Genomic DNA, 15741 nt, shown 5'->3' with positions numbered 1-15741 from the left:
ATCTCTTTCTTTTTACAAAATAATTATACAAGTTATACATTTATTGAGCATTGCTACCTTATTTTAAGAAATGAAATGAACTTGCACAGCTATCATCATGATCATAATATATATTAAATAAGCGATATCATTCCTTCAATACAATCCAATTCTCCATATATGTTAGTGTTAGTTACATGAATAAACATCTGTGTTCTGATGTATTTCATGTTCATCAATCAGAAATAAAACAAAAAAAGTTTTTTGATGAAATCAAAATTTTTATTAATCACCAATCCTGCCTGTCAAAACTATTATCTCCGCACAACAAATCCTTCACAATCCAAGGGTCGGTAGTCAAATCCCAGCAACTGGACCATGTGTTCTTAAAAGCTTCTTAAAAGAAAAAAAAAACAACAAACAAACAAACAAACAAACAAAAACAGAATAATACACTTTTAGACCATTTCTATTAAAGCCAATTCGGAGCGACATACGCTATTGCTTGCAATAGCAAACTTTCTAGTTGGTGAATTGTTATTGCTTTGTTCTCCGACAGTATTAAATTTTGGCATCAAGTCACAATGTTCATTTCATGAATACATATATTTAATCAGTGGTATGAAAATGTCTTTTATTTCTTAATTCAGTGTCATATGAGCATGCAGCCAAAACATCAGTGATGGACCCACGGTATTGTGCTCAAGACATCCTACGATGTGACATTTGCAGGAACCATGTAGTACAGAGTCATTGTCAACTTTGCCAAGTTAGCTTCTGTACAGCTTGTATACGAGAGCATATCTCTGATTCAACCATTAAACACAGAGTCGTACCATATACAGAAAAAAACTCAACCCCTAACTATCCAAAATGTCCAAGCCATTTGAATAATTGTGAACTTTACTGTGACAAATGTGACATTCCTATCTGTACTACATGTATCTCCTCCGGTAACCATAAAGGACACTATTTATCAGATGTTTTACAAAAACTCAGCTCCAAAACAAAAGATATGGAAACAGACTTGAGAGAACTTGAGGTTAGAATTTACCCAAAATATAAAGAAATTGTATCAGGCATAAAAACTAAGAAAGACAACCTGGAAAAACACTATGGGGAATTGACAACAGCTGTCATCAAACAAGGGGAAGACTGGCAAAGAGAAATTAACGTCATTGTCAACAAACAAAAATCTGAAATTGATGAGATGAAAACAAAACACCTGGCTGTTCTAAATAAACAGGAACAAGAAATCACTCAAATGACCTCAGATCTGAACCAGAGCATTCTTGATCTGAAGAAAATTCTTGAATCCAATAATATCTTCTTAGCCTCTGTATACAAATCCAGAAATGCAGAGTTCAGACATTTACCTCCAGAAGTCAGTGTTTCATTACCAAATTTTTCTCCTCAGAAGATCAACACGGAACATCTCAATCAAATATTTGGCTCTCTGTCAGCATTATCTATTACAACTGAAGAATACGGTTACACAATGAAGACACCAGAAGATGTATCCTGTCCACCAGTCAAACCACTGCTTGATGAACCAGAGCTCATCACCACCATAGACACAGGGTATGACAACCTATACAGTTTAGCCTGTCTCAATGATGAAGAAGTCTGGACAATGAGGTATGGCAAAGTCATGAGACTTTACAACCTCCAGGGTAAACTATTGAAGTCAATCAAAACCAAGTCGGGAAAAAGACCAGGTGACATTACAGTGACGAGGAGTGGAGATCTAGTTTATACTGACCGTGAAACAAGAACTATAAACATGGTGAAGAATGAACAGATACAGGAAGTGATTAGGTTACAGGGATGGGAACCTTGCAACATCTGTAGTACCTCCTCTGGTGACCTCCTGGTTACCATGGATAGTGATGATTCTACACAATCAAAAGTTGTCCGTTACTCTGGCTCCATAGAGAAACAAACTATTCAGTTTGATAGTAAAAATATACCTCTGTATTCATCTGGTTCTTTTAAATACATCAGTGAGAACAGAAACCTGGATATCTGTGTGGCTGATTGTGTAGCCAAAGCAGTAGTGGTGGTTAATTACGCAGGAAATCTTCGATTTAGATACACTGGTCATCCCTCTACTAATAAGAGATCATTTGATCCACGTTGCATCACAACTGACAGCCAGAGTCAAATCCTCACAGCTGACTTTTTTCTAAATTGTATCCACGTCCTACATCAGGACGGTCAGTTCCTTCGTTATATTGATAACTGTGATGTGTTCCATCCATATGGTTTATGTGTAGACCCTAAAGACAATCTCTTTGTTGCTGAGTGGGGCAGTGGTAAAATAAAGAAAATTAAATACATATGAATGTAGTATATGATGGCAAGAAGTTTTGCTGATGGAGATATTAACTTGAAGAAAAAAAAACAGATATGGAAAAATTGTCAGTGTATATTTTATCCACTGCTGTCAAGTGCATGAGAAGTTGTTGATATTTCCTTATATATCTCAATATCTGTGATCTCTAAATTTTTTTCAAACGTGTGCTAGAAATACATCATCACATTACTGGAGGCAAGTAATGAAAAATCACAAATAATAACTGATACCTTTCCGAAGTGGCCGCCTCTTTCCTTATGTATAATCCCCAATGGCTTTGAATTTGCTGCCATAATATTGAACTCAAGAGATCGTTTCAAAGTAGAAAGTATATATCAGAAAAAAATCTGATTCGTGTGAAATTGCTCAGATGTTAAGGCAATTAAGAAAGGAATTCACATTAACATTTTAAAAGAGGGGAAGGGTAAACCTTGCGATTAAACGAAGCCCCTACTGACAACATTGATGCCATGACCCTGTCTTTTTAGGAGATGATGAAATCCCAGATCAGAATGATCAAACTGACAATATGACTCAAAATGAAAAAAAGATGAAGATCAGATTTATGAAATTGAGAAAATTATCATCAAAAAAGTGAATGAAAAAGAACAATATAGAGTAAAATGGTTGTGATTTGATTATAAGTACAGTAGATAGATTTTGATGATGTAACATCAGATTGTAAGAACATTGTCAAGAAAACAAAAATTCCTTTATTTGTCAAACGGCGTGTAATCATTATATATTGTAGTATGGTAGCATTTTGTATTCCTATCTTGTTGTCCCCGTATATTCAAATATACATATTTTTTTTTCTTTTTATATTTGAAAAAAACATTTTAATGCTCCCGTAATCGAAGATTCGGGGGAATATAGTTTTTTCCCTGTCCGTCCGTCTGTCTGTCTGTCCGCAAAAACTTAAACCTTGCCCATAACTTTTGAATGGTTGGAGCTATGGCTTTCATATTTAACATGTGTATTCCCTGTGACAAGACCTTAATTTGGATACTAACATATTTGACCTCTTGACCTTGGACTTTGACCAACTTTTGCAAAATTTTACCCAACTATATCCTTGCTCATAACTTTTGAAGAGTTGGTGCTAGGGCTTTCATATTTCACATGTGTTTTCATCATGACAAGACTTTTCCATAGGTGTAAATATTTTTACCTTTTTGTTCTTGACCTTAGAGTTTGACCCATTCTTAGAAAATTTATCATTGGCCATAACTTTTGAACAGTTAGCACCAGGACTCTCAAACTTCACAGGTATATTCCTTGTGACAAGACCTTCCTTAAGATACCAACAATTTTAACCTTTTGACCTTGACCTTGGAGTTTGACCTACTTTTGAAAAAACTTTCACCTTGACCATAACGTTTGAATGGTTGGTGCTTGGGCTTTCATATTTACATATCCATCAACACAAGCCTTTTCTCTTGGTAACAAAATTTTTGACCTTGGAGTTTGACTTGCATTTGAGAAACTTTAACCTTTGTCATTAACTGCCATACGGGGGCATCAGTGTTTCACAAACACATCTTGTTTTTCTTCCAGTGTACATTGAAAACCACGAAAGGGTTTCATATTTGTTGTTTTAGAGTAAACAAATGAAATCAGTTTTCTGCGTTTACACAGATATGTGGAATGAATAATGTTAGTTTTACACTTTATATTTTTATTATATTTATATCATTTCACTTTTTCTTTTGTTTAAGAAAAACATGTTAATTCCCAGTTTTATAATCAATAACAATTTCGAAGTCGGACTACATATTTTAATATTTTCACTTTCCTTATTTAATAATTAGATGAATCACCTACACAATAGTAAAATAATGAGGGAATGACATTGTTTTATATTTTATTTTACAAAAATCTTTAATGCTGGTTGTTATTATGAGTTGTTTATTGGACTTGATTTCAATGTTACTAGGGATGGTTATCGGCTAGGAATTTTATACTGCAATACACTGAGATATTTTTAGCTGTATTGCGATATGCATGCAATATTTTAAATACAGTTAAAATAATCTTTCCTTATTTCATTAACCTCCATTTATAAGCAGAGTGTATAAAACTTTTATAATTATATTGTAACAATTTTAAAAACTTCTTGTTGATTTCACCACAGTTTTGCAACGAAGTGTAACAATACAACAGCAACCTTATGGGTAGCACGATTGAAAACCTTTCTGACATTTTAAATTTCATATTTCACTTTAGAACTACCAAGCCCAAACATTTTGCCGGTATACTGGTACTGAAAAAATGTATTGCAATACATTTTTTTTGTCAACGAATTGCAATATACTTGAATATCGATATCATTGCACAACACTAAATGTTACTGAATCATGGTACCCTTCGATGGCATTGTACAAAAATTTGCTATTCTTGTCTTTATTTAATAATTGTTTCTTTTCCCATTTTAGCAATGTACTTACTCTAGAAAAATGTAGTGAAAACATTTTTCATTGAGCCGAGGGTAATGTCAATTATTGAATTTGTATATTTTACTTTTACTTTATCAGCATTTGTGTTATTTTTATCAATTTGACATCTCTCCCCTTCCTGTGCCACAGTTTCAATGCCAGTATTGTAAGTTTTACATTCAGCGTAAAGATAAAAGGTTGAGTATTTCCTGTCGTAAGAATTCTACCTTAAATTTATGTCAACCCTTTTCCTTTTGTATTGCTGTTCAGTTTTATAGAAATGTGGAGGAGTTGGGGGGGGGGGGAGATTTGATGTGTGTCTGAGGGTTTTAGTTTTTAGAGTAGAGTTTTAGCGAGTTTCATGTAATAATTTTGAATTCAACAATAAAGATTGAAACTCAGCATGCAGTGACGAGTCCTTTTTTAGGAGCATAAATCGAGTCCTTTATTGGAGCATAAACCTAATCGTCACAAAATCAGCAATAATCATGGCTTAGAGGTCTAATGTTTCTTTACATTTTGTGTCTCTTAGCTTGATGTCGCAAACGCCCAGAGAGCGCTTATTTTGGGAAACAATAATAAATTCTTTATTTAGACAGTATAGAAAAATTAGTAACAAACGTTAGTTAACGTTTTGGTACTGTATAAAACATAATCAAGGACAGATAAATGAGAAAAAGGGAATCATATTTACATAATATCATATTAATTGATATGAGTATAATATTTGTTCTCTGCGCTAAAAGATAAGGTGGTTCAAAACATTAATATCACTTGTTAGAATTATAATGCTGCAAATATGTTGATTTAAAAGATGTGAGAGAATTACAGCTTTTGAGAGAATCAAATAGCTGATTCCATAAAATTGAGGTTGATAGGCATCCAATAAAGAACACTAAAATATTAGCAGTAGGAGTCTGAATTATTTCAAATTCATAATATAATTCTTTGATGGTCTTTTTTCTGTTATTAAGGAAATTAATTTCCTTTATTTGAGGAAAATATACTTTGTCATAAATTTTCGTTTATGCTGCATTTGATAAGATTTTCTTCAAACGGCAAATCTCTGTCTGGGGACTTAGCGTCATTCTCCAACACTTCAATGTCTGCAGAAAGAGAACTTATGGATGATCGCAACGATTCACTTGGAGTGGATATTGTAAATTAGAATCAGATCCAAACGAATTCCCATGTTGAACACGTTTTTTTTCCCTTGCACCACCCCTTCCTTTTGTAGCAAAGCGATCATCAACCTCCTGAAAAATGTGTTTCATTAAGTCCATTTTACAAAGCGATTCAGTCTTAGCCTCCTACACATAAATGTAATTGAGAGGTTAATGTTATTGAGTTTAATTCACTTCTGTCTGTGTTACGACAAATTTTCATTACTTTCTTTGCAATATAAGAAAGGACTTCACTGTTTGCTTCTTTTAACCTCTCTGGTGGATGGAATGGAGTTAGAGTTAGATGAGTATACTGACCTCTCTAGTAGATTGACCAGGGATGGGGTAATTGAAAAAAAAAAAGAAATTGTAATTGAGTGTAATTACCGGTAATTACATTTTTCAAAGTAATTGGAGGTAATTTGTAATTGACCAATTTTTCAATTACTTGTAATTAAAAATAATTAATAACATTGATAAAAAATACCCTGTAATTTCAATTACTTTTCAATTACAGTGCAATTACTGAACATAATACATATTATGTGTATTCAATAGGAAAATATTTCCAACACAGTCACATTTTACAGTTATTTAACTCAAAGAAGCCCTTCTGTTTTTTTTTTTTTTTTTTGATGTTTTTTTTTTTTCAAAATCTTTCTTTTTTATATCTTGATTAATGAATTTGATATATTGGCTTGTTTATAAAAATATTAGTTTGTTTTATAATCATAAGGCACATAAAGCATTAATACTGATTTCATGTTTATCAACAATTTTGTTCTACATCTCATAGGTAAAGGTATGAAAACATTTCAATTTTTTTTTGCATGATCATCAAAAAGAATAGAAGATAATTTAATGTGTCATTAAGACCTGCCTTTAGTTAAATAAATTGTTTAACTTTTCTATGCCACTTTTAATCTTTGACTGAATTTGTAAGCCATTAATGTGTTCATGCCCAGAGAATGACATTTAGAAAATATGCATAACTGTCTAGCTACTCATGGATTTCAACTTCCACCTGTAAATTGCTATAAAAACAACCCTCCAAAGTTTTATAATTTTTTTTTACACCATGCTTTGTTTAAATTCAAAGTTAGTGATTTATTGAATACCATTAAGAATGCTCTACTATTTATAAACTTCAGAGAAGAAATATATATTGAATCATTATTTAAACAGATCTTTATATACATATATGCATTTTGGTATCTGAAATGGTTATTACATAAAACAATTGTTATTTATTGTTTGAAAATTGTCTACATTTGCAATTTAAAGTGTTTAGCTCGCCTACTACCTGTAGCTGAAATAATTTGGGAAGTACGCAGGTATGTTAAGGCAGTACCCAGATCATATTTCGGCGAATTTAGACTTTTTTCGTAAAATGTAACATTGATAAATCGGAAAAGCAATAGATAAAACACTTACTATTATTATCCATTGTATAGATGTCATTGAGTCTTAGGCTAAAAGAAGCACTCCACTACGACGTCATCACGTGACGTCTATAAATAGAAAAACTGCCTTAATGAAAAAGTGAAAAGTTCAACACTACCCCGGAGATAATTCATTTCTTTTAGTGAAAAAAATTATGTAAAAACATCACTGGGCCATGAAAAGTGCTGCTAGAATCCTACTCTCCCGACACAGAAAAAAATATTCCAAAGTTTCTCATGAAACCTTACCAAAATTTTTACATGTTATACATACGATCAAGGAATTATTATCAATTCATGTTAACCACACGATTCTAGCAGCACTTTCCAAGTACTATAGAATACAAGCTTTTGATACAAACAAAAATTATGTTTCAGAGTATGCGGAGTAGTGTTGAACTTTTGCATCTTTGTTGTTATAGAACGACAGAGGAAAGGCTGATCTGGATTTCAAAGCACTGACTGTGTTCATTATAAGAAAACATGATAAGAATATATCAGCGTACCCGATTCTTAATCTTTAATTCCTTATGAATCACACATAACATTCACGGTATATGCCTTAAAACTCCCAGTTCATATATTTGTTTACATGAATTCTCGTCACCTATAATTTCACTCGGCAAATATTTGATCAATAGCTATGACGTCATGTGTTTGGTATTTAACCCCTATGCTAAATAATTAGCTATTTATACCACCAAAAAACGACAAGATTTAGTTTATATTATGTTTTGAATGATTCCATTCATTTCTTGGACCTGAAATTGAACTTTAAATATAGATATTAAGAAATCATTATTTCTAAAGTTCACGTCATACAGCTTACTATGACGTCATTTTGTAAAGGCAAAGAATATCTCTGGGTGTAGCCTTAACATACCCGCGTTTTTTATGGTTGATTCATAAACTCTTGAAAACTCGTTTTTTATCAGATTTCATAAAGGCAGTCAATCGATAAATGTACATGTAGGACTAGGTTTTATGTTGATGAAACACACAAACATAACAGGCACTTGACATTATTTATTTTAAATATTCCCCTACCTTAAATTAACATGTATTTGTTTTACAAGATTTTTTAAAGTGAAACAAAAGTAATTGAAATGTATTTAATTACATTCTTCAAAGTAATTGAGAGTAATTAATTACATTTGTAAAAATCAATGTGATTGTAATTGCAAGTAATTGACAAAAATTTCAATGTATTTGAAAGTATTTAAGGACCCTCTCTACACCAGTGCAAAATATTTTTTGCACATTGAGAAAAATTTATTATATAAAGGTGTTAATATTGAGCTTTTCTATATAATTTTCACTGTATGGTTCCTGACATTTACCCCCCAGGAAAAATGTTCTAACACAACACAGTATCAGTGAATAGAAATCACTGTTGTTTACTTCCATAGAGAAAATACATGTAAATAACATGTTCAATTAATTTACCTTGGCCTTTTAAAATGTTAAGAATAATTGAATTGATTTCAAATTGAGTAATATACCATAAATTTCTATTTTTTAGAAATTATATCTAAGGGCAGATCACTCTAACTGCAAAAAAAATACCATAGAATCAGAACTCTTTAGTGTGCAGTGTAGAGAGGGTTCTTAATTACATTTCAAAGTAATTGACCCCAACCCTGAGACTGACTGGAGTTAGTATACTGACCTCCCTAGTGGATTGACTGGAGTTAGTGTATTGACCACTCTAGTAGATTGACTGGAGTTAGAATTAGATGAGGGCACATTCCTGACACTCTATAGAATAGCCTGCTGTGTATTTCCACCTGGGAACACGTCATCATCCTCGTTAGCGGATTGATCAGCATCACTAACAATGGGCCTTGCTTCACCAGTATCACTGAGATCTGAGAAAATCCCCAGAGTCACCGAGTGAAGTGAAATGTGTGGAGATAACGAACAGTATTAGAGCTCAAAAGTCCATTAAACAATACAAAATAAGAGCAGAGCAAACACGGACCTCTAAGACATCAGAGGTGGGATCAGGTGCCATGGAGGAGCTAGTGCACATCCCCTGCCGACTGGTCACACCCGCCGTGTGCTCCTTGTCATGATCGGGAAATAATAATCGTCTGATCAATATCCTCCAAGATCATCTGCATTTGGCGATTCATCGCCGTTTTGTCATCTTCCTCTTCCTCCTCTGCTGCTTCTTCCCCACCTTCCTCATCATCAATCTCTTCTTCCTGGACATTTGCTCCATTTCCTTCCAAACGCTATATCAAATAAGTAAGTATTATAAGTTTGAGTGTTACTTACTTAAGCACCAATCACCGTCTCAAATTCTTAGCCTCTAGCCTCTGATATACTCTATGTCCTATGCAATAAAATGAAATGACTTTTCTAGAATACTGACCACTAAACAACAGAAATATCCAAACTACCTAATATAAAACAAATAATATAGAGACATATTGTAATAAACTCCTATAAATCATAACAAAAACTAGCTTTCCGGCTGGAAAAAAAACAGAAATGACCACACACAGAATTTCACCGTTCCCCGGCTACCGGTTTCAGACTAATTTCTGAATTTAACCATAAATGAGAACGTTCATAGTGACGTGGCACAACGCCTCTTTCACTTCCACGAGTCTCTTTCCTTCTAGCCAAACCAGTTTTCTAAATTTAGCTTATATACCCACACTCAAAACTATGGAAACAACTAACGACAAAACTCATAAGAAAACACAAAACCAAACATAATATTAACTATATTAACTATATAAACAAATACCAATTTCATCACATACACAAATGTACAATGTAATTCTCTATGAAGATTAATCAGGGAAAAAAGTAGATTAATTGTCCAAAAAAAAATAAAATGCAGTTATGATTAGATCAAATACCCACCAGCATTAGATCCTCCCCTTTATTCTCCCCACTTCGTCACTAATTTAAACTTATTGGGTTTTTCTGGATAGGAATCTTCGCATTCCATTTCTTCCAAGTCAGAGTCTGCATCAGAAGCTTCATACTCAGTATTTAGTACAAAATAATACATATTTTATGATAAATTTATCACATACTACCAAAAGTGTGGTGAAAGTATTTTATCTTCAACAATGGGGAGTCTATTTTCAAATAAAGCCTATATTTGCTTTCATGAAATAATTCAAATAAGTATTACAAAAACTTTTCCTTGACTTATGAAAGTATCATATATATGTAAAGTCAACAGAACCTATATATGTACTTTGAAATAGATATAATTGAGATAAGAAAAATGTATCCTGCAGATAGTTCTTGTTCAGAAAACATTAAGACTACAGTTTATTCAAAACAGCAGGTCAAAGGTCAAGCTTTAGTCACAAGATTGATTTCCTTGACATTTAACATAGTTACTTGTTTTGCTAAATATGAAAATCTTTCTTTTTTCTCACCAAGAATCTTTGTTTTTTCTGGTTACACAGAAAATGGATAGATGATCAAATCCCACTCAAAATATTTGTGTTGTTCTGTTTTGAAAATAGAAAAACATCATGGTATGTACTGGTATCACTTGGGTAGTTTGAAATGATTGTTACTTTTTGCAACAGTTTTGGGACATTAACTGAGAAAAAAGGGGTTTATCCCCTCCTCATCTGAAACAATTAAATTATTTCAAACTCTTAACATGATTCATCACTACTTTTAGGATTTTGCAAAAGAAATTAAAATTTTCACGACTTTCAAAAAAAATTATGGGTTATGAAAAAGAAATTGTTTAAATCTACACACTCAACTTAATAACAGAAATTTGACCTGACGTGCCACATTTTAACAGAGATCATTATATACTATAAACAAGTACTGGAATTTAAATCACGTGATTGGAGGACAGGACAGGACAAATAATTGAATAAGAAAGTGCTGTTGTTGTCTAGGAGCCATGTTGTTAGATTTACTGGTGAGAAATGATACATAAAGCTATTTTACCTTGATATAAAGTACCATTTTTGTTTTTTATTATGCAGATGAGTTAATTATTGTTCGAACAAAGAACTTAAAATTTAATTAATTAAGTTTGAATGGTTGAAAAAGGAAGTTAGGACTTAGAATTGCGCAGGACTGTTAAGGCGTACTACGAAGAAATCAACGGAATATAGATGTGCATAAATACATACCTTTTTAAACTGAATTTATTTTTGTATAGCTACTATATTATCACATGACTTTAATTTTAATTGAAATAGCATTGTATACCCCGCTCTGTACGGAATTTGGTTTGGTCACGTTATTTGAAAGTCACGTGATAAATGCATGTAATGTGTACTGTACGTAGGTCATAAACAAATTTCAATATCGCAAGGGCATACCCTAATTAGAATTAAAAATTTCAGTAATAAATTATATATATATAACTTGTAGTTTATGAAAAGTGCTGCTGCTTTAAATAGAATTCGCATTTTATTAGTTTCAATTTCAAGTTATTTGGCCGTACTCGAAATGTGTGTGACCTTTACCATGTATTTTATTTATTCATTTAGTAATGCTCTCGATTTCAGGAAAGCAACAACACTTTTCAAGTTAAGGAATGTTACCTTTATGCACATTCAAAAAATGTTCAAGATCTATTAAGTATATGCCCTTGAGAAAAGGCGATTTAATGAGGCACCTCGGCGTGAAACATGCACACCCTGTACACAAAAACACGGTAGAATTAATTCAATACATTCTCTACATGATTTTTGAATAATGACACTAAACAAAGGTTTCAGATTTGTATTAATGGTCTACCTAAGATTTGCAAATAATATTCTGTTTAATAATAAAATGCGTTTTTCACTGTGGAAAAATTACTTGATCCGCCTCTCACTGCACATAAAATGCGTCAAATTTTACCATGATGACAAGTGCATTGCGATCAGTGACTTGTTTATATCTTGCTGCGTGTGATTTAACTAGCGACAAAAATGAATGCAGTGGTACGTTTTGATGTAGTTTATCACTCGTATGCAGTTCAGAACCGCAAATTATTTCATTTCATTTTCTATTGCATGTTGTGAGGAATTGCAATATTTGTGTGATGTCACTGTAGACATTTCCGGTATAAATTAGGCCCCGCCCCATTATGCAGCCTTAACAGAGCTGCGTGGGTCATAGATGTGTCTAATAATTTACATATCCACAACATAATCTATCTATTCCCATTCTTTCTTTTGTAAACAATATTTTTTCAAGAATTGTTTGTATCAGTGAATTACAGTGTTAATTTCATGAGTGTTTTATCAGTTTTTTTATAATGTCTCTGTTACTCCTTGATTTTCGTTGCAGTGTCTCCTAAGCTTGTGACCAACTCATCAATAATGCACCCCCGGTATAGTGCTCAAGACATCCTTAGGTGTGACCTCTGTGAGACCCATGTGGTACAAAGTCTTGCGAGCTTTGTCATGTCAACCTATGTAAGGTCTGTGTAGGTGAGCATCTCTCTGATTCAAGCAAGAAACATAGAGTTGTACCATATAAAGAAAGAACCTCAACTCCTAACTACCCAAAATGCTCAAAGCATTCCAAGAATTGTGAACTTTACTGTGAGCAATGTGACATTCCTGTCTGCACTACCTGTATCTCCTCAGGTAAACATAAAGGACATCATTTATCAGATGTTTTACAGAAAATCAGCTCCAAAATAAAAGACATGGAAAAAGAATTAAAAGAACTTGAGATTAGAATTTTCCCAAAATATGAAGAATTTGCATTAGGCATAAAAACCAGTAAATACAACTTGGAAACACACTACAGAAAACTGACAACAGCTGTCACCAAACAAGGAGAAGATTGGCACAGAGAAATTGACATAATTGTTAACAAACAGAAATCTAAAATTGATGAGATGAAAACTAAACACTTGACTGTTCTAAATAAACAGGAAGATTATGTCACAAAAATTACTGCAGAAGTGAAACAGAGTATTATTGATCTGAAGAAAATTCTGAAATCCCATGATATCTCCTTAGCCTCTGTCTACAAATCCAGAAATGAAGAGTTCAGACATTTACCTCCAGAAGTCAATGTTTCATTACCAAGTTTCTCTCCTCATCAGATCAACACAGAACAGCTCAATCAGATGTTTGGTTCTATGTCAGCATTATCCATTACAACGGAAAAAGTTGGATATACAATGGAGACACCAGAAGCCGTATCCTGTCCTCCAGTCAAACCACTGCTTGATAAACCAATGCTCATCGCCACCATAGACATTATGGTTGAATTTATAATCTACAATGTTACCTGTTTCAGTGATAAAGAAATCTGGGTATGTGGAAATAACAAAATCATGAAACTCTATAACCTCCAGGGCAAACTACTGAAGTCAATCCAAACCAAGTCAGGGAATGATCCATGTGACGTAGCAGTAAATAGGAGTGGAGAACTATTTTATACTGACCCTAAGACAAGAACTGTTAACATAGTAAAAAATAAACAGATACAGGAAGTGATCATGCTACAGGGGTGGATACCTAGGTATGTCTGTAGTACTTCCTCTGATGACCTCCTGGTTACCATGAACAGTGATGATGAAGAACATTCAAAGGTTGTTCGTTACTCTAGCTTTAGAGAGAAACAAACCATTCAGTTTGACAATAAAGGTCAACCTCTCTATTCATCTTTTTATATTAAATACATCATTGAGAACAGAAATCTTGATATCTGTGTGGCTGACAATGGAGCCAGAGCAGTAGTGGTGGTCAATCAGGCAGGACAACGTCGATTTAGATACTTCGGTCATCCCTCTAAGAGTTTATTTGATCCAGTCGGCATCACAACAGACAGCCAGAGTCAGATCCTGACTGCAGACTATGACAACAACTGTATCCACATGCTAGATCAGGACGGACAGTTCCTCCGTTACATTGATAACTGTGACCTACATGATCCATGGGGTTTATGTGTAGACACCAGAGACAACCTCTTTGTTACTGAGTGTGACAGTGGTAGAGTGAAGAAAATCAAATACATGTAAACATTGCATTATATCAAGAAATAATTGTGAATTAGATAATTAGCTCTGCACTGAGAGTTAAAGTCAATGATGTCTGATTCAGGATTCATAAAACAAAATTAAATGAAAAGTTTGTGAAATACATGTTCTTTACATGATGCTATGATTCAATGTTGATTTTTAGTAAAAAACACAGTTGCTATCAATGTCTGGAACGTATAGTTTATGTTGATAATTAAAACAATCATTAGCAATTTTGGAAATATAGATTTTAGCATTGTAGATTACATTAAACACTGTTCACCTAAAAGTGTTTTATGGCAGGATTACCTTTTCAATATGAACAAAGCTGGTTTATAAAATGTTTTTTGCTGTGATTGAATAATTCCTAGTTCTCTGATTGGCTGAGATCCACCATATTAGAAAAATTACTACAGGAACTTCCAGGTGAACATAATACATTTATTCATCATATACTTAGTAATAAATACACCAATTCTGCACTGTGCGGCACGGGTGATGTCACAATATCCCATATCAAGGACCGGTCCGAAAATCCATATCACGTATCGGACCGGCGTGCAAAAATCCATATCAAACTGGAAGTAACGTTTGTATAAAGTTTAAAAGTTAATTAACTTGATTTTATTTAAATATACATGTAAAATAATTCTTTACTAACATTTGTGGACTTAATTTGTTTTCAAAGACCTAAAATTGGCGCTATTACATTTTAAAGAAAAAAGTCATAAGCCTGCACGAAACATTTTTCAATGACTTTATGTGAACTCGCATATTAAGTATTTTAAATATATGATAAATAGAATACTACATACAGAAATCCATAGCATATGTCTATTGACTTGGTTCAAGGACAACTTGTGTTTGATCAGCCACCAAGAACCAAACTGTTCAGGCCTTAGGCAAACAGTTTGGTTTGAGGGATAGACAAACGCATTTTGCCCGAGAATACTGTCAATGTTTTTATTTTATTTTATTTTTTTATTTTTTTTATTTATTTATTTATTTATTTATTTTTTTTTATTTTTTTTTTGCTAATACTTTTTTACTTTTTATTGACATACATGTATATTGTGTTGGTTTCCATGTCTGATTTAATTGATAAGGTATAAAATAGCTGATCCCGCCTACAATGTGAAAAAACGTCATTGCAGTCCAATATCTCATCGACATGTCCAATATCTCACTCTCCAAAATCATTTTTTTAATCTCTAGTAAAACATTGGAAAATTTATGTATTGTAAGACTGTTGTTCATGTAGATTTATATAGGAAACAATTTTTAGGATATAACAATAGAAATTAATTTTATTATTATTATTACATTTAACTAAATATAGATTGCTAACTTCCAAATTAATACAATTAGTTCTGAAGAGTTATTTCACCTGCACCCG

The 15741-nt window shown here is 32.9% G+C and overlaps 1 protein-coding gene across 2 annotated transcripts; it reads left to right on the top strand.

The window, feature by feature from the left end:
* Nucleotides 1-646: 646 nt before the first annotated feature.
* Nucleotides 647-14379, top strand: LOC133180716 (uncharacterized). 2 transcript variants are annotated; one of them, XM_061315187.1, is made up of 2 exons: nucleotides 647-2114; nucleotides 14137-14379. In XM_061315187.1, the coding sequence occupies exons 1-2, from the start codon at nucleotides 662-664 to the stop codon at nucleotides 14343-14345; spliced, it is 1662 nt and encodes a 553-aa protein (XP_061171171.1). In that variant the 5' UTR covers nucleotides 647-661; the 3' UTR covers nucleotides 14346-14379. The 2 variants fall into 2 exon arrangements, with proteins under 2 accessions (XP_061171171.1, XP_061171172.1); XM_061315188.1 differs by having other exon boundaries at nucleotides 662-2317; nucleotides 14007-14379.
* Nucleotides 14380-15741: the final 1362 nt, after the last annotated feature.

This window comes from Saccostrea echinata, unplaced genomic scaffold, assembly GCF_033153115.1.
Source record: "Saccostrea echinata isolate AGI-Se365-2 ecotype Australia unplaced genomic scaffold, CSIRO_AGI_Sech_v1 ptg000007l, whole genome shotgun sequence".
NCBI lineage: Eukaryota > Metazoa > Mollusca > Bivalvia > Ostreida > Ostreidae > Saccostrea > Saccostrea echinata.
Note: the sequence above shows the minus strand (reverse complement) of the source record. Positions and strands in the feature narration are given on the sequence as shown.

Bases quoted from the DNA above. Each gene is read 5' to 3' on its own strand.
- LOC133180716 (XM_061315188.1), top strand. From the start codon at position 662: ATGGACCCACGGTATTGTGCTCAAGACATCCTACGATGTGACATTTGC. The intron at 2,318-14,006 runs ATATGAATGTAG...TATATTAAATAC, and splicing joins AAATAAAGAAAATTAAATAC to ATCATTGAGAACAGAAATCT.